At 37.4% G+C, this 20,905-nt stretch overlaps 1 protein-coding gene across 1 annotated transcript in view; it reads right to left on the bottom strand.

Moving 5' to 3' along the window:
- CSMD1 (CUB and Sushi multiple domains 1) overlaps positions 1–20,905 on the bottom strand; it is a 2,129,340-nt gene that overhangs the window by 570,170 nt on the left and 1,538,265 nt on the right. The window contains exon 11 of the mRNA XM_064369795.1: positions 13,839–13,942. Coding sequence (XP_064225865.1) covers positions 13,839–13,942 — 104 coding nt within the window. The remainder of the gene's footprint in view (positions 1–13,838; positions 13,943–20,905) is intronic.

Below are 20,905 nucleotides of genomic sequence, written 5' to 3'. Positions count from 1 at the left end.
CTTATGGACAAGCAATTGTTGAGAGATTTTATCACTACCAGGCCTGCTTTACAAGAGCTCGTTAAAGAAGCACTAAACAAGGAAAGGAACAACCAGTATAAGTCACTCCACAAACGTACCAAATGGTAAAGACCATCAACACAATGAAAAAAATGCATTAACTAACGGGCAAAACATCCAGCTAGCATCAAAATGGCAGGATCAAATTCACACAAAACAATATTAACCTTAAATATAAATGGGCTAAATGCCCCAATCAAAAGACACAGACTGGCAAATTGCATAAAAAGTCAAGACCCATCAGTGTGCTGTATTCAGGAAACCCATTTCACATGCAAGGACACACACAGACTCAAAATAAAGGGATGGAGGAAGATTTATTAAGCAAATGGAGAGCAAAAATAAGCAGGAGTTGCAATCCTAATCTCTGATAAAATGAATTTTAAACCAACAAAGATCAAAAGAGACAAAGAAGGGCATTACATAATGGTAAAAGGATCAATGCATCAATAAGAGCTAACGATCCTATATATATATGCACCCAATACAGGAACACCCAGGTACATAAAGCAAGTTCTTAATGACCTACAAAGAGACATAGACTCCCACAAAATAATAGTTGATGACTTTAACATTCTACCATCAATAACAGACAGATCAACGAGACAGAAAATTAACAAGGATATCCAGGACTTGAACTCAGATCTGGACTAAGCAAACCTAATAGACATCTACAGCTAAATCCATATAACATACATTCTTCTCAGCAGCACATTGTACCTACTCTAAAATTGACCACATAATTGGAAGTAAATTATTCCTCAGCAAATGCAAAAGAACGGAAATCATAACAGTCTCTCAGACCACAGGGCAATCAAATTAGAACTCAGAATTCAGAAACTAACTCAGAACCGCACAGCTTCATGGAAACTGAACAACTGCCTCCTGAATGTCAACTGGATAAACAATGAAAAGAAGGCAAAAATAAAGATGTTCTTTGAAACCAATGAGAACAAAGACACAATGTACCAGAATCTCTGGGACACATTTAAAGCAGTGTCTAGAGGGAAATTTATAGCAGTAAATGCCTACCATAGAAGTGAGGAAAGATCTAAAATCGACATCTTATCATCAAAATTGAAAGAGCTAGAGGAGCAAGATCAAAAAAACCTCAAAACCTAGCAGAAGACAAGAAATAACTAAGATCAGAGCAGAACTGAAGGAGATAGAGACACAAAAAACCCTTCAAAAAATCAATAAATCCAGGAGCTGGGTTTTTGAAAACATCAACAAAATAGACAGCCAGATTAATAAAAAAGAAAAGGGAGAATAATCAAATTGATGCAATAAAAAATGATAAAGGGGATATCACCACTGATTCCACAGAAATACAAACTACAATCAGAGATTCCTACAAACAACTCTATGCACATAAAACAGTAAATTTAGAAGAAATGGATAAACTCCTGGACACTTGCACCCTTCCAATCCTAAACCAGGAAGAAGTCAAAAGTTTGAATAGACCAGTAATAAGGGCTGAAGTTGAGGTAGCAATTAAGAGCCTACCAACCAAAAAAAGTCCAGATCCAGATGGGTTCACAGCAGAATTCTACCAGATGTACAAAGAAGAGCTGGTACCATTTCTTCTGAAACTATTCCAAACAATACAAAAAGAGGGAATCCTTCCAAAATCATTTTATCAGACCAGCATCATCCTGATACCAAAACCTGGCAGAAACTCAACAAGAAAAGAAAACTTCAGGCCAATATCCATGATGAACATAGATGCAAAAATCTTCAATAAAATACTGGCAAACGGACTGCAACACCACATCAAAAAGCTTTTCCATCATGATCAAGTAGCCTCATCCATGGGATATAAGGCTGGTTCAACATACACAAGTCTATAAATGGAATCCACCACATAAATAGAACAAAAGACAAAAACCACATGATTATCTCAATAGATGCAGAGAAGGCCTTTGACAAAATTCAACAGCCGTTTATGCTAAAAACTCTCAATAAACTAGGTATCAAAGGAATGTATTTCAAAACAATAAAAGCTATTTATGACAAACCTACAGCCAATATCATACTGAATGGGCAAAAACTGGAAGCATTCCCTTTGAAATCTGGCACTAGACAAGGACGCCCTCTCTCACCATACCTATTCAATATAGTATTGGAAGTTCTAGCCAGAGCAATTAGGCAAGGAAAAAAAAGCGTATTCAATTAGGAAAAGAGAAAGTCAAATTGTCTCTATTTGCAGATGACATGATTGTATATTTAGAAGACCCTATCATTTCAGCCCAAAATCTCCTTAAACTAAAAAGCAACTTCAGCAAAGTCTCAGGATACAAGATCAATGTGCAGAAATCACAAGCATTTCTATACACCAATAACAGACTAACAGCCAAATCATGAGCAAACTCCTGTTAAGAATTGCTACAAAGAGAATAAAATACCTAGGAATACAACTAACAAAGGATGTAAAGGATCTCTTCAAGGAGAACTACAAACCACTGTTCAAGGAAATAAGAGAGAACACAAACAGATGGAGAAACATTCCATGCTCATGGTTAGGAAGAATCAATATCATGAAAATGGCCATACTGCCCAAAGTAATTTCTAGATTCAATGCTATCCCCATCAAGCTACCAGTGACCTTCTTCATGGAACTGGAAAAAAAGCACCTTAAATTTCATATAGAACCAAAAGAGAGCCCGCATAGCCGAGACAATCTGAAGCAAAAAGAACAAAGTGGGAGGCATCATGCTACGTGATTTAAAACTATACTACAAGGCTACAGTAATCAAAACAGCATAGTGCTGGACAGAACACAGTCCCGGAGGCAACACCACACATCTACAACCATCTGATCTTTGACAAATCAGACAAAAACAAGCAATGGGGAAAGAATTCCCTGTTTAATAAATGCTGTTAAGAAAACCGGCTAGCAGTGTGCAGAAAGCAGAAACTGGACCCCTTCCTGACACCTTACACTGAAATTAACTCCAGATGGATTAAAGATTTAAACATAAGACCTAACACCATACAAACCCTAGAAGAAAACCTAGGCAAAACCATTCGGGACGCAGGCACAGGCAAGGGCTTCATGACTAAAACACCAAAAGCATTGGCAACAAAAGTCAAAATAAACAAATGGGACCTAATTAAACTCCAGAGCAAAAGAAACAATCATTAGAGTGAACCGGAAATCAACAGAATGGGAAAAAAGTTTTGCAATCTACTCATCTCACAAAGGGCTAATATCCAGAATCTACAAAGAACTAAAACAACTTTACAAGAAAAAAACAAATTCATCCAAATGTGGTTGAAGGATATGAACAGACACTTTTCAAAAGAAGACATATATGAGGCCAACAAACATATGAAGAAATGCTCATCATCACTGATTATTATAGAATTGCAAATGAAAGTCACATTGAAATACCACCTCACACCAGTTAGAATGGTGATCATTAAAAAATCTGGAGACAACAGATGCTGGGGAGGATGTGGAGAAATAGGAACACTTTTACACTGTTGGTTGGAGTGTAAATTAGTTCAACCATTGTGGAAGACAGTGTGGCGCTTCCTCAAGGACCTAGAAATAGAAATTCCATTTGACCCAGCAATCCCATTACTGAGTATATATCCAAAGGATTATAAATCATTCTATTATAAAGACCCATGCACATGTATGTTCATGCGGCATTGTTTACAAGAGCAAAGACCTGGAAACAACCCAAATACCCACTGATGATAGACTGGATAAGGAAAATGTGGCACATATACACCATGGAATACTATGCAGCCATAAGAAAGGATGAGTTTATGTCCTTTGTAGGGACTTGGATGAATCTGGAAACCATAATTCTCAGCAAACTGACACAAGAACAGAAAATCAAACACCACACGTTCTCAATCATAGGTGGGTGATGAACAATGAGAACACATGGACACAGGAAGGGGAGCATGACACACTGAAGACTATTGTGGAGGGGGGCAAGGGAGGGACAGCAGTGGGGTGGGGAGGTTGGGGAGGGATAACATGGGGAGAAATGCCAGATGTAGGTGACTAGGGGATGGAGGCAGCAAACCAGATTGCCATGTGTGTACCTATGCAACAATCCTGCATGATCTGCACATTACCCCAGAACCTAAAGTACAAATATATATATATAATGCTGTATATATATTATATATAATATATATACATTATATATATTATATATATATATAATATGTTATATATATAACATATAATATATATATATAATGCTGTATATATATTATATATATATATATGAGACCTAGATATGGCACTTAAATATCAGAGAGGGGCAGAATGTATTAAAAAATTACCCAATTACTTGAGGCTTAAAATAGATGTCAAAGTCAATGACCCAGGCATATTGATAGAAAAGGAAGAAAACATATACCATGTAAACATTAATAATAAAAAGCAGGAGTACCTATCTTAATAACTGAAGAAGCAGACTTAAGGCAAATAAAGTTTTCAGAGACAAAGAGGGACATGACAAAATAGAAAAAGGACTGATCCACCAGAAATATGTAATAATCCTAAATGTGTACAAACCAAACACCAGAGCTTCACAACAAGAAGCAAAAACTAAGAAAGCTAAGAGAAAAACAGCAATATCCACAAGAGTAGTTGAAAACTTTAGCACCTTTAGAAAACAGGCAGAAAAGATCACAAAAGATATTCAATCAACGAAGAGGATCTAACGGACACATATACATCTTGCCGCTCAATATACATATTTTTGAAATCCCTATGAAACACTGACAAAGATAAATCACACCCTAGGCCAGAAAATAGATCTTGACATATTCAAGTGAGCTGAAATCATAGAGAAGTTATTATCTGATCACAATGAAATCAAACTAGAAATCAGTGACTAAAAGACAGTAGGAAAATGTCTAAACAAACGTTTCTAAAAAATCTGTGATTCAAAGGGAAATTCTCAAGTAAAGTAAAAAAAATACATAGAACTAAGTGAAAATAAAAATGCAGCATATAAAAATATGTGGGATGCAGCTAAAACAGTGACAAGAGGAAAATTTATAGCACTAAATGACTATATTAGACAGAAAGAATGAAAAAATTACTTAAGTTCCTACCTCAAGATTCTAGAAAAAGTAATGCAAAATAGACTCAAAGAAACTAGAGGGAAGAATGTGAAAGAGATCTAAATTAATAAAACAGAAATTGAGAAATAGTATAAAAAATAATATTTTTTCTAAAAAATAATATAACTGATCAACCCTTACATTTACATTACGTTTTTACCTCTTTTGAGTTAGTTTTTGTATATCGTGTGAGACATAGTTTGAGGTTCATGGTTTGCCCTACAGTTTGTGTGTCCAATTGCTCAGTAGCATTTGTTGAAAGGACTCTGCTTGCTCCACTGAACTGTTTTTCTGCCTTTGTCAAAAATTAGTTGGATGTATTTGTGTGGGTCTATTTCCAAGTTCTTTGTTCTGTTACATTGATGTCTGCCTAGTAATCCACCAGTGCCACACATTACTGATTAACTGTTCAGTAAATATTAATATCAGATGGAGTGATGTTTCTCACTTTATTCTTCTTTGTCAAGAGACTTAGCTATTCTAGGGCAGGTGCTACTCTATATAAGTTTGAGAATGCCATATACATACATACATGTGTACTCTCAGCAACGTTTGTAATGTGAATGTAAAACGTAAGATGACTAAACTTTTAGGAAAATGTATAGAAGGACTTCTCTGCAAAGTACAGCTAGGCAGAGTCCTTAGACTTGACACCAAAAGCACTGGCCTTTAGGGGAAATGCCCATAAACTAGACTTCTTCAAAATTAAAAGTTTTTGCTGTATCAAACCCATATGAAAAGAGTAAAAAGACAAGCCAAAGACTGAGAAAAAATAGCTGGAAACCATGTATTCAACAAAGCACTAATATCTTGACTATACGAAGAATTTTCAAAACTTAATGGTAAGAAACATCCATTTAGAAAATGGGGAAAAGACAGACATTTTGCCTGTCTTTTCCCCGATTTGACAAGGATGTCAAATAGTATATAGCACATGACAAACTGTTCAACATCACTAGTTATCAGGAAAATGCATATGAAAACCACAAAGAGGTGTCACTACACACCTTTTAGAGCAGAAAAAGTTATGATAAAATGAATTGCAGGGGATGGTGTGAGCATGAGGGCCACTTAACATCATGGGCTGTGAACTGGGAGAACCATGCCAGAAAAACAGTTGGGTAGTTTCCTACAAAATTAAACATACAACTAACATACATCTCAGCAATTACACTCCTGAGTAATTTTCCAAGAGAAATAAAAACTCATGTTTATACGACAACTTATAGACAGATGTTAAAATAGCCTTCTTTGTAATAGTCAAAAGTTAAAAGCAATCCAGGTGTCCATCAGTGGTTGAATATAAAGAAACTGGGGAACATTCATACCTGGAAATACTAGTCATCAAAAATTGGAAAGAAACAATTGCAGTACACAACGTCCAGGGAATTTTGCTGAGTGAGAAGCAATCATAGAAGGTTACATGCTGCATGCTTCTAATTATATGACATTCTTGCAATGACAAAATTTTAGAGCTGGAGTGCAGATAATGGTTGGCAGGGGTCGGGTTGAACACAGAAAACAGGGAATTTGCTCTTGTTATAGAAGAAAACATGAGGGATCTTTGGGGTATTAGAAATTACCTGTGTCTTGACTGTGATGGATACATAAACAGGTAGTGAAATTATATAGAACCTCATACCAATACACACACACACACACACACACACACACACACACACACACAGAGAGAGAGAGAGAGAGAGAGAGAGAGAGAAATGAATATAAAGAAAACAGGAAATTAAATTAGATGGGTGTGGTGATGCATGTCTGTAATCCCAGCTACTCTTGAGGCTGAGGCATGAGAATCACTTGAACGTGGGAGGTGGCAGTTGCAGTGAGCTGAGACTGTGCCACTGCACCCAAGCCTGGATGACAGAGTGAGACTCTGTCTCAAAAAAATAAAACAAAATAAAATAAAACAGGAAATCTGAGTAAGATCAGTGGATCACATCAAGGTGAATATCCTGGTTGTGACATTTTACTATAAATTTGCAAAATATTTCTACTGGGGATCCAGACAAAGTATACAAGGTTCTCTTTGTATTGACACCAGGGTTTCAATGAACAATTAGGCAGCCTTTTTTTTTTTGGTCAGTGACTATCAATTTGAGCTCTCCTTGTCTTCACCTAGCAGATAAAAAGCAAACCAAATAAATGTTTAGATGTTTGTCAAGAGACAATACAGGTGCACTAAATGACAGTTCAATCTTCTCTTTCCTTCTTCCTTTCCATTATATTTCATTTCCAAATTTGATTCTGAACACGGAACTCTGGATGTTTCATTATACCAAGAGAGCGATGATATCTATAGTAATATAATAATATCTTCTCTTTGTACTGTACTTTTAACCTTTTTAAAACTATTCTTTATCTACCATTCTATTTGACTCAACAATCCTTTGAGGGTAAAAGGCATAAATGAGGGAATAAGAGTTGCTGCACCATAACTGCATGCCATCTATTGTTTTGATGGACTTATCTCCCCAAAGTAATAACAGCCTTTAATGCTAACTTCAGACAAAAAACAAACAAAATCTTTACATGCTTTTGACTGGTGAACTGTGGAAGAGATCTCTAGATCTTCTAGGTCTATAAAGAAAGGCATGCATTTTTTGGCTCCTTAGAGAAAAAGTGAGTCTATACCTGTGATAAAACAGCTGGAAATGACTCCTGCTGCTCACTCAGATGTCTGGACCCCAAATTAGCTGAAATGGAGCCCCACCTTATTTGCAGCAGAAGGCGCCCTTGGGCTCAGGTTCTCGTGGGACCTATAGCTTCTTCTGTCCTGTAGGAAGGTTTCCCTCAAGACACATCCCATGGGTCCCCAAGGTCCCTGGGTCTGCTGGCTTCCTCAGATAGCTCCGCTGCAGCTGCTAGCTCAAATCCAAAATGCTGAAGCCCAGGGGTTTGTTTATTCCCCTGATGGCAGGGTTCTTGGAAGAGTATACCCAAACCACATAGGTTATTCAGAGAGGTGTGGCAATGTCTGAACTCTCCAGTGGTAATGATGAAGGCTGGGCAGCCCCAGCCCTCCCTAAGCTGGCTACTCAATCCTCCTTGATTCTGGGAAGTTGATCCTGAACCGGTCACACACAGAAGGTGGCACAAAAGCACTCAGCTGGCAAAACACTCTACTAACCAGGCCAAGTAACCATCACTACAGGAGAAGGCCAAGACTGTACTAGAAATTATATACAAGTGACTTGGTTATTCTAGTAAACTCTCTTCAGACAACAGTGACCAGTGTATCATCAGCATGAACTTAAGGCATATTTCAGGAATAGCATCTATAAATCAATACATCTAATCACAAGGAGGGTATTTTAGACTTATTCCAGTACTGGGTAAATTTGATATACAAATATTTAGAATTCAAGTACTGGGTAAATTTGATGTACAAATATGTTTATCTACATATAATAATGGAATTGCCAGAAAGAATTTTAAAACAAGGCACCAACAAATACATTGTCAAGAAGAGGGGTCCCTTTTTAAGGCTGAAATTGTTTGTGAATGTTTGTAAGAGTTCCTGGTAGCTTATAAATGGCACTAAATCCTCAAAGAATCTCATGGAATATTTTGTAATTTCCCAGAAATTGTGTAAATCCTCAAGGCATTATTCAAACCTCATTTAGTACTGTTACCAATTTTTTATAACAAGATTCCATTAACATTTTAATATTAGAGGTTTTATTTATTTTTAAACTTGTTTGTATCCCATTATAGTTGTGTATTTTATGAGTAATTAACTTTGTAGACACAAAAGACTAAAAAAAGACTCTACAAATGCAATCAAAATATATTTAGAAGAGGTGACCTTTTTTCTAAAATCAAACCAAATAAATGTTTAGAGACTCATAATATTATTATTGGTTTTTCTTTTTGAAATAGGGTCTCACTCTGTTCCTCAGGCGATCATAGCTCACTGCAGCCTTGATCTCCCGGGCACAATCAATCCTTTCACCTCAGCCTCCTGAATAGCTGGGACTACGGGCATGCACCACCGTGCACAGTTAATTTTTGTATTTTCTGTAGAGACAGGATTTTATCATGTTGCCCTGGCTGGGCTCAAACTTTTGACCTCAAGTATTTCTCTCTCCTCAACTTCCCAAAGTTCTGGGATTACAGGTGTGTACCACCATGCCTGGCCGATAACATTTCTTTTGACCACTTACATTCAAGGCTAAAACCAATAGATACGTATCAAGAAGATAATATGCTTCTCATAGTATGAAATGTAATATAAAATCTGTAGCAATGTTAGCCCTCTTACTATTGATAATGTATATTCATATTGCTAATCATATGAAATGTATAACAGTAGACTAGTTACTCCACAAGGCTAGGATTATGGCTTATTTTTTCTGTCTGTCTCCTCACTGAGTCCTAGCAAAATATTTGAAATTCAATAATTCTTCAAAGAATCAAGCAAGAAAGCTTCTAGATAAGAGGCAGGAAAAGAAAAGCTAACAATGAATAGCCTTTAAGTGAAGAAGAGAGTTCTCACAGTTGAGTCAGTCTGTTCTATCAGCGGCATCCAGGCTCACAGGCTGTGCCATTATGCGAAAGATAATATAAAGAAAAATAGTTGGGATCATGTGATTCTAGAGCTTTAAGAACCTTATTTCTAATTGGTTTGACTTCTAATCATGTTTTCTGATTATAATTTTTTTTTAAATCTAGAATGTGCTTAAGACAACATCTTTATATCTTTAGTACCAACATCAATTGTTCATGCTTTCCCCCAAAGCACTAAATGTTTAGTGATTAAGTCTGTGATAACATTAAAGATATATAAAGTTACACATACAGACACACACACATCTGTGCATCGTGTCTGCTTTTTATGGCCCTTCAGCAGTCTTTTAATAAAAAGAAGATGATGCCCTTTACTCAGGATCAGCAGAAAACAGCAGGGAGAAATGAAGCCTCAGCCATGCCAGGCAGTGTCTAGGAGCAAGGAGCAGTTTCAATAAAAATGGATTAAGCCAGCAACTAAGAAACAACCAGTATCCTCATCTGTCATTCCACACATTTGGTCAGGCAGAGGCTACGCTACTTGCTCACAGATGTATCTAATAATATTGACTATTCATCTCCGTAGAGAGACAGGCATTTTAAAACTGTAACCTGTGCCTGATGTACACAGAACATTCTGAATTAATGAAATCCCCTGGTTACCAACGGCTAATAGCTACACAGGCCAGATGGAATCCAGGGAAGGCCATACCTCTCCATGCAGTTCCTCTGCAAATTAAATTTGAGAACAGTCTTAATAGATGGCTTGGGAAGAACTCGATAGACATTTGCAAAGAAAGTTACTTCATTTTCCTTTAAGTCTGACATTCTATAAATATGAGCTGAGATCCTTCATCCATCTCTCAGGAAAGGTGGATTATTGAAGGAGTCCCTTAATGCTGTTATTTTTTTCCTTCCTTTTTTAATACTTTAAGTTCTGGGGTACATGTGCAGATTGTGCAGGATTGTTACATACATACACACATGCCATGGTGGTTTTCTGCATCCATCCCTCCATCATCTACATTAGGTATTTCTCCTAATGTTATCCCTCCCCAATCTCCCCACCCCCTGCTATCCCTCTCCTAGTCCCCCATCCCCTGACAGGCCCTGGTGTGTGATGTTCCCCTCCCTGTGTCCATGTGTTCTCATTGTTCAACACCCACTTAAAAATTAAGAAAAGTCATTACCAGAAATAAGAATGTTTAAAACCATACTGAGGATAAGCTATTTTTGGCTATTTCATTTTACAAATTTCTCTTAAAATCAAGATTAGAGTAGAATTCCATAGTTCCCACAAAAAGGAAACCCACAAAATATTGAGTTTAAAGTAGTTAATGCCAGTCTGCCACAATGACGTTTTAAACTGCTTTATTTGAATTGTGTCATGTGATCGTGTGACTTCATATACTGACTAGTATTTAAACTATTCCAGTATATCTGTCATTTCTCCAATTAGATTATATACTCTGTGCTGGGAAGAATGTTTGGCATATAAGTACTCATAAGTATCTGTTGATGTATCTCCTGAAATTACCTGTTTATTCAAAGAGACCAGCTGTGATTCTCTGACTGTGTTGTATTATTGTTGTGTGATTTGGTAGACTAAGGACATGTATCAGTGGCTGTTCCTTCCTCTTCTGTAGGTGATTAAATGCCCAGCTGATTCCTGCTACATTGTGTTTCCCAAAGGGCACCTCAGTGTGATTCAGTTGGCTATTTAGTTTTTCATTTATAGATTCAAGCTATTGAGAGAAGGCTCTAATAATACTTGTGTCAATGTAATACATAGTTTGCAATTGCTTTCTTAACAACAAATTGTATTAAAAATGAGTGTATGATTTTAGATCTTTAATAATAACCTAAGGGATTTCATAAGGCATTACCTGGCTGCATTTATATTTTAAATTTTGCAGTTATTTAACAATTTTTCTTATTTATTTTAGTGGCATCCTCTCTTAACTTAGGTGTTTTAGTAATAAAAATATGTGTGGGTTACATTTTTCAGCTCTCCAGAGTGTTCGCACACATTATTTCATTTTTCTCTTTCCCACGGGCTGGAAAAGTTTATTATACATATTTTATAGGCAGGAAAAGAGAGGTAGAGAGAGAGAGAGAAAATGACTTCCCTCAGGGTCACGGAGATAGTAAATAGTTGGAGCCAGAAACTCCATCTTTGACTTGCAGGCTGATTTCTATCCACTGTAGTGCTGTTCCCCAACACTGTCCCAGGTTCAAAGGCAGGCAGTGTGTGTGACAATCACCTTAGAAGCTTGCCCAAAATACAGATACCTGCACCCCCAGATGTAGGACTCTGTTTTAAAAAATAAAGAAACCTATTTTTATCTATTAATTAGGCAAAAAAAAAAAAAAAAAACAGTCATCATTTGGCAAGTGTGTGGAAAAATAGGGACCTCAGGTTTCACTGTGGTTTATAAAAATTTTGGGGAGAATAATTGGAGAAGCATAACAATGTAAATGAAGATGACTCTTCACCCCAAAGTCCTTACTGGAAATGTTCCTGAAGGTATACCAAACAAGTATGCCAATGTCTACATACAAAGACATTCACTACACAGCTGCTAATAAAACTGAAAGAATGGGGTCGGGGTATGAGAGTCAGATGTGAAAGACTGTCAAAGGGAAGCAGGTTAAAGCATGGTGGGTCCACAGGTGACGAAGACTCCAGACTCTGGAGCAGTATCACATCAGTGAGTTGGAATCCCTGCCTCAGCATACACTAGGTTTGTGAACTGGGGTAAATCCTTCAACCTATCAAAACTTCAGTTTCATCATTGACAAAATAATGATATCATTAGCCCAAAATTCCCGGATTATGGTACAGACTGAATAAGGTAAAATGTATTATGCATTTAAAACAGTGAATGGCGCATAAGAGATACAGAGAAGTTAGCTGTGTTATTACTAGTGTTATTCTCATTGTTATTATCATAAGTTGTGGTCCAGCAACATGATTTCAATTGTGATTATTAGTAATAGTTGGAATGGGCCAGTAGGAAGATATGCTAGAGGTAAGGGCTGTCTTGCAAAATGTCCAACATATGATGAACAAAGGATGCATATTCTTAGTGGAATCCTATTCTGGGTCCAGTGATTTTTAAAGGCATATACAGAACAGCTGGCTAGTGCTTTTGCAATGTGTGAATTTTCTCAAAAGTAATAAATAAAGAGGATAAGGTAAGTATAATAGACTGCATCTTTTTTCTAGCATAGAAATATGGGATGCTACCAGGGGCAAGCTTCCTCACAAATGAAAAGGCATCCTCACTAGTATATAAGTCAACAAAGAAAGTCAGGCGAACACCTGCGGAATGTTTTCCATAGAGCTACATCATGAAGTGAAGCTATCTGTGGAGTTGCAAAGGCAGATAAGAGCAGGTATTTCCTTTCTGCTAAAAACAGAGAGGAAGTACACCCTCAAATCATCTTCGTAATTTTGATAAACCAGGTCCAATAAAACTGACAAAAACTGTCTTTGAGGTCCTCTCTCTGGAAGTAGCTGAAGTGGATGCCCAGGTCATAAGGCTATAGAACAGTCAGTGATTCTGGTGAAAACTTAGAAGTGGGATCAGTCTGCAGATATTCACAGCAAGGCTGTCACTGAGTTTGCTAAGACTCTGGAAAGAGGGCTCTTCAGAGGTACACTGAGTCACCTCAACACTACTTCCCCCACGATGTCTGTTATTTTATTATGCAGTTTTACGGAAAGTGTGGAAAGGTGTATGGCATTATTCCAAAAAAAGATCTGTACTTCCCAAACTAGAAAGCACCTGTACTTCTTTAAAAACACTGATAATATACCACCACAGGGAAGCAGAAGCAGAGAGGTTAAAAGAGAAGGGTTTATTTGAAAAATTTATTATTTTCTGCTACCTCATGAGTAAACTAATTTTTTGCCATAAACATATATATTTTTAATGATTGCAGAAAACAACTGAAACAGATAAAACATAATCCTAAATTATACCCATATTTTGTTCTCATATAAAATCAGATTGCAAGCCACTAGATTAGCCATAGATGGCACGAATCAAACACCTGAGTTTTTCAAGTGCAAGCCTGTAGCAGAATCTCATCTCCATCCACCATGCCCCAGCACTGCATGCATAAGAGTAGAAGAAGCTGGAGGACATACTCACACGTACAAGACCGATCTGGTGTCTCCCACCTTCCCAGCATCACCAACTGTCAGGGTGTCATAGCCTCTCTCCAGCTCAAATTCTTCAAAGGCAAGCTTGATGACCTAAATACAAGGTACAAAAAAGTGACTTAGAAAAATAGGCATTTCCCATGACTTTAATAAGTACTGCAATATCTAGTTATAGTGTTAAATTTTGCTCCTTGATATCAATGTCAAATGATCCCTGAGCTGTTTTAAGTAGTTAACATGGATAATTATATACATTTGATAGCCTTGCATTATAGAATTTTATGAAATTCAAAATTGCTATTACTCCCCAACTTATGTATTTTCACCTCTAAAAATGAAACAACCTCTACAACACTTTAAGTCAAATATCTACCAAATGTTTACTTTAACATTTTCAGTGTTTGAGTGTTTAGATTAATCAATAACTAAATCCATATAAGCAAAAGAAATGTTGATTATAGTTAATGACATATATTTTGACCATACCCAAAATACCTTGCAATAAATATGTTGATAGTTCTATATGCATCTAATTATTCATATTTCACATAATTATCCATATTAACACCCAAAAAGACTTCATGAGGATACAAAGTTGTCCTATATATTTAGACTTGCAAAGGCTTTACGTTTTTCGTTTGCTTGTTTGTTTTTTACAAAGAATACTTTGTCATGATGACCAGCACCATGACATCTGGACAATAATGGTTTATGTTTGGCATGCCAATATATTATAATCTATTAACTGCTTTCTATAGAACACAAGATCTCTTTCTCCCGAAAGACGAAATTCTTCCTTTGGTGACAAATACTATGATGAAAGAAATGTTGGGTTAGAAATCTGGGTAGTAAGGACAAAAAGGAAAGAAAATAAATACATGATGATAATTAGAGGAATAATAGACAGATGATAGATTAGGTGGATGGCAGAAGATATAGACAGATTAGATGATAAATAAATAGATGCCTACATACATAGATGATGACAGTATATAGGTAGATGACAGATAGTATATAGGATGACAGTAGACAGGTAGACAGATGACAGATAGTATATAGGTAGATAGATGATAGACTGGATGGATGGATGGGTGGATGGAAAAATGGCAGATTATACACAGATAGATGGATATATAAATGAGAGAGAGAGAGAGGTGTTATGAGAGAGATGCAGAGGGTGTGAGAAAGGAAGGAGGAAGGGATGTGGGACAGGAAGAACAGAGACCATAATATTGGAAGCACATTTTAAGGGGCTCTATTTTAGAATGAAACAAATTCTGAAATAGCGTAGAAAAGTATCAAATGCCTATTTGTTAAGCTTGAAAGAAAACAGTGAGTGGCAGCATAGAGAAGACAGACTTCCCACTAATACCCAAGTCCATGCAGTTCCAACAGACCCTAAACAGGTGCTTTTCCAAGCAATGCCAATAAGGAATACATTAAATCTGCTATTTGAAATTCTTACTAAAATTAGTAACACAGCCATTATAATTTATTTTTTTTAAAAAAACTACTATTTTAAATTGCAGTGTTTGTATGAATACATTATTTTAGCAATCTGATTTGAAACAGGTGTAGAAGTTGATAACTGTTGCAAACCAGTGCAAATATTGCATGTTAAACGTAGCACCTGATATTTTTATTTCTGTTTTTTGTTTCTCATGCATCTATTTATAAGTGACCATTATCCGATAATTAGAGAATTTTAAAACTGAAGAATCATCATTGAGACCTGATCGTTTCCTTTGTGACATGCTTACTCAGTCCTGACTTGGTTAAAGTTCTGGTAGGAAGCAAAGATAATTCACAAATGTTTGGTTGTCATGGTGGGCTGATTTGTAATGAGTACAGGTAGGGGTCACACTACATGAATGGCTCTCATTAGGGGTGGGAAAAGGGCCATTCTGTAATTCTTTCAAGCCAAGGCAAAGGTAGACAGAGAAAGGCTTTGTCAGTAATTAATCTCAATAATCAGCAGGTCCTGTTGTCAAATAAAAATCTTTACTCCATGCTGTTGATGCTCAGTAAAAAGAGAAAATGCAGCCTCAGTCTTGCATAAACAGCTTTCAGTTTGTCAAAGAATATGGCATTTTATGAATATATGCAGCTGTAAAACAGAAATATGTGTATTTTTAACCAAATGTGCAATCCTTTCATAGTAAAAGAGAGCCAGAAATGCAAATGAAAAGTGAAGACGAAAGGATAATACGTTTAAAGTTGTGAGCATCTTCAGTGACATCGAGCCAAATGGTTTCTTTAGTTCCTACAGCAAATGCACCCTCCTTATGCCCAGCATGAACTCCCTCAGCTGTCCCTGGAGTTGGATGCTCCATATTTCTTTAATGTAATTATCTTATCATTTTTTTTTTAAGTTCCAGGGTACATGTGCAGGATGTGCAGGTTTGGTACACAGGTAAACATGTGCCATGGAGGTTTGCTGCACCTATCAACCCATTACCTAGGTATTAAGCCCACCATGCATTAGCCCTTTTCCCTAAAGCTCTCCCTTACCAGCCCCCCTAAGGGGCCCCAATGTGTGTTGTTCCCCTCCCTGTGTCCATGTGTTCATTGTTCAGCTCGAACTTATAAGTGAGAACACGTGGTGTCTGGTTTTCTTTTCCAGCCATTTTTCTTAAGTCCCCACTTAATGTTCCTCCCTCAGCCATGGCTCCACTGCCCACTCTGCCCAAGAAAGTCAGTCTTTTCGCCAAAATCCTGCCTATCCTCTTCCTAACATTCTCTGTGTTGACACTTTTGGATGCTTTGCTGTTCTGCCTGCCCGACAGAGCTCCCTATGAGCACTGAGGGCAGACATCATGTGGCTTGATCATGGAGGGAAGCACTGGTCTCACCCGATAAGAACTCACTGAACATCAACTCCTCCAGGACACAGAGCTAGGAGTGTTTATTTGAAATCCTTCTACTTTTTGATATAGGTGTTTAATACTATAAATTACCCTCTTAGCACTGCTTTCACCATACCTCACAGGTTTTGGTATTCTGTGTTTCTATTTTTATTTAAGAATTATTTTTAAATTTTCCTAATTTCTTCATAGACCATTGGTCTATTTCTTCATTTCCATGTATCAGTATAATTTCCAAAGTTCTTCTTGTTATTTATTTCTAATTTTATCTGTTGTGGTCAAAAAAGATACTTGATATAATTTTGATTTTTTGAAATTTGTTGACACTTGTTTTGTGGCATAACATACGGTCAGTCCTGAAGAATGTTCATTCCATGTACTGATGAGAAAAACGATTATTCTGCAGTTGTTGGATGAAATGTTCTACAAATGTCTGTTGGTCCATTTGATCTACAGTATAATTTTAATACTTCTTTATATAATTTTCTGTCTAGATAATCTGTTCAATGTTGAGAGTAGTAGGATCTTAAAGTCCATATGTATTATTATATTGGGGTCTATCTCTCACTTTCATAATCTTTCCTCTGTATATCTGGGATCTCTGGTGTTGGGCGCATATATGTTTATAATTATTATACATTATTTTTGTCTTTGTGTTATTTTACATCTTTTTTTCACTTTTTTTTTGGCACAGTCTTGCTCTGTCACCCAGGCTGGAGTACAGTGGTACAATCACAGCTCACTGTAACCTCTGCCTTTCAGATTTAAGCAATTCTCATGTCTCACCCTTACAAGAAGTGCTGGGATTACAGGGCCAACACATCTGGCCATTTCACTTTTTTTTTTTTCACTTACAGTCCATGTTATCTAATATAAGTATAGCTATTCCTGCTAGTTTTTGGTTTCTGTTTGTATGGACTATCTCTTGTCATGTCTTCAGTTTTAGTCTATCTGTCTTTACAACTGCACTGAGTTTCTTATAGGCAGTATATGCTTACACATTGTTTTTAAATTATATTGTCACTTGGTTAATTCAGTTCTGGTTATTTTGTGCATCCTTTGTTCCATTCTCAGGCTCTTTTTGGTTATCTTTGTGGTTTGGTGGTTTTCTGTAGTGATAAGGTTTTACTTCTTTCTAATTCGTCTGCTCTTCCAGTGAATATTATTCTCTTGTGTGTCTTCATGACGGTGGTTATCATCCTTTCACTTTCAGACTAAGGACTCCCATAGCATCTCTTGTAGGACCATTCCAGTAGTGATAAATTTTTATCAGATTTTCCTCATCTGGGAAGATTTTTTTTTCCAGCTTTGCTGGGTTTAGTATATTTTCCCAGATTTTCTGGGTGTAGTATTCTTGGCTTACATTTTGTTTTTTGTGTTTTTTTTTTAATGAATTAAATCTTTTTATTTATTTATGTATTTATTTTTTAACTTTTTTAAAATTGTATTTTAAGTTTTGGGGTACATGTGAAGAACATGCAAGATTGTTGCATAGGTACACATGTGGCAGTGTGATTTGCTGCCTTCCTCCCCTTCACCTATATCTGGCATTTCTCCCCATGGTATCTCTCCCCAACTCCCCACCCCCTGCTGTCCCTCCCCTATTTCCCTCCGACAGACCCCAGTGCGTGATGCTCCCTTCCCTGTGTTCATGTGTTCTCACTGTTCAACACCCGCCTATGAGTGAGAACATGTGGTGTTTGATTTTGTGTTCTTGTGTGTCAGTTTGCTAAGAATGATGGTTTCCAGGTTCATCCATGTCCCTACAAAGGACACAAACTCATCGTTTTTGATGGCTGCATAATATTCCATGGTTCTCTGTCAGCATTTTCATTATGTCACCCTGTTTTCTTCTAGCCTGTAAGGGTTCTGCTGAGAAATCTAATGTTATTCTGGGGGCTTTCTGATTATATTTGACTTGACAGTTTTCTCTTGTTGTTTACATAGAGTTCTCTTTGAAGATTTTTTATTAGTATATTGTATTACTATATCAAATTGTGAATATTTTGGGGGTACATGTTGTATTTTGATACATATATACAAAGTTTAATGATTAAATCAGGTTAATTGTGTTATCACCTCATTTTTTTTTCCTTTTCTTGGGAAAATTACAAAATCACTAGATGAGAAGGAAGAATTGTCTTTGACTTTTGACAGTCTGACTATGATGTTCTTTGGAGAATATCTTTTGGCGTTGAATCTATTTGATCTTTGAGCTTCCTGAATCTGAAAGTACATATTTCTCAAAAAATTTGAGACGTTTTCAGCTATTATTTTATTACACAGTATCCTACACCTTTTCTGATCTCTTCTTCGTCTGGAATTCCCATAATGGGAATATTTACTAAATTTTGTTCCAAACACATTTTGCAGGCATTCTTTATTCATATTTATTTTTTTATTTTTGTCTGATTGGCTTCTTCCAAAAATCCTGTCTTCAAGTTCAGACATTTTTTTTTCATTTTGATCTAGTCTGTTGTCGAAGCTCTTGATTTTATTTTTTAATTTTATTCACTGAACTCTTCAAAGTTTCTGCTTAGTTCTTTTTGTATAATATCTCTTTGCTGAATTTCTCATTCAGATCATGAATGTTTTCCTGAATTTGTTGAATTATCTATCTCTGTTCTCTTGATTCTCATGGCATATCTTTAAGATCATTATTTTAAAAACTTTTAGGTATTTTGTATATGTCCTTTTCTTTGGGATTTGATATTAGAAAATAATTTTGTTCCCTTGGGAGCGTCATGTTTCTTGCTTTTTAGACATTTCTTGTGTTCCTACATTGTTATCTATACATCTGATAAAACAATTGCTCCTAATTGTAGAGGATAGATTTAGTAGGAAAAAACTTTTTCCTGTAGATGTGTCTCATAGTGTCAGTTGGGTAGTTCACCTTGGTTTTAATTCTGTATAAGTACTGCAGTGTAGTTCTCATGTTACTTATTTGGCTGTAACCAATGTCTGCAGTGTTTGTGGCTGCCTGAGTAGCCTAGGCTGCAGGTGTTTGTGGAAGCTTTGGTGCAGCTCCACTGCAGATGGAGACTGCTGAGTAGGCTTGTTTTGGCGATATGGAGGGGCACATGTGGCAACTCTGCTTCTCAGTGGAACAAGTTTCCTGGGAGTGGTTGGCCTCAGGTGGGCTGGTCCTTGGGTCCCTGGGGAACATGGGTGGGCATTCAGCAACTCCATTGCTTGGGGGGTGGGGAGTGTTCACTGGTGGCAGCAGTACCCAAAAGGCCAGTCCTTGGTCCCCTGCAAGAGGAATAGAGTCAGGGTGATTCTTGGCAGTGGGCCTCAGGAATTCAGCTCTCAGGCCCCAGGGAGCATGCACTTTGGCTCCCTGTGTCTTGACAGTGGCCTCCCCACCCTGCTAGACCATCTGTGGTGTAGGGTACTTCATGGGCTTGAGTGCTGGATTCATGTCTGTGCCACTGGGTCCAGCTGGGGTCATGGTCCTGCATCCTTCTGCTTGGCTATGGTGAGTTGATGGTTGAGTTCTCAAGATGTGGAGATGCAGGGGTTACTGGGCCTGGGATGTACTCTGGTAGTTGCTCTGTCCTGAAAATGGCACCATGCTGCAGTAGCCTGAGGCCCAGGGAATGAGAGAGGAACCCGGCATGAGTTCTCTCCCTGGAGTAATGCAGACATGTGGGCTCCAAGCAGCTCCTTTCCCTTGGCTCAGGGTCTGTGAGGACTGTGGGGCTTTCCTGAAGCTCCGAATGCAAGCATCTGGGGTGGGAATGTGGTCTGCTGGGGATCTCTCACCGTCTCCCTACAATGGAGAGTCCATTTTTGGCACTCAACAGATCCTATCCAGGCACTTCACTTCCATCTTTATTCTGCCACCTTGAGTTTCCATGCCCTAAAGGGTCTTCGTTACTCTGCTGCTTCACTACAGTGTTCTCCCCTAGACACTGTACTTGGCATGTGCTTATCTACTTGTCATTTTGGTTCTTTGTGAAGGACGCAAGTGCTGGGTACTCTAGCTAGCCATCTTGATGTCTGCTAAGCTTTGCATGATTTCTAGATATTTCCAGATGCTATGTCAAGCCAAGGTGTCCGGTGAGCATTTAGAAAAAAAAAAAAAAAACAATGTTGCGCTTGGGAGACATTCAGGACTAGACACACATAAATGGGGGTCCCTAACCATAGATGCCACCTAATATAAGACTCTGTCAGAATACAAAAGGAA

Source organism: Aotus nancymaae, unplaced genomic scaffold, assembly GCF_030222135.1.
Source record: "Aotus nancymaae isolate 86718 unplaced genomic scaffold, 86718_ANA_hifiasm-v0.15.2.pri h1tg000090l, whole genome shotgun sequence".
Taxonomy (NCBI): domain Eukaryota; kingdom Metazoa; phylum Chordata; class Mammalia; order Primates; family Aotidae; genus Aotus; species Aotus nancymaae.
Note: the sequence above shows the minus strand (reverse complement) of the source record. Positions and strands in the feature narration are given on the sequence as shown.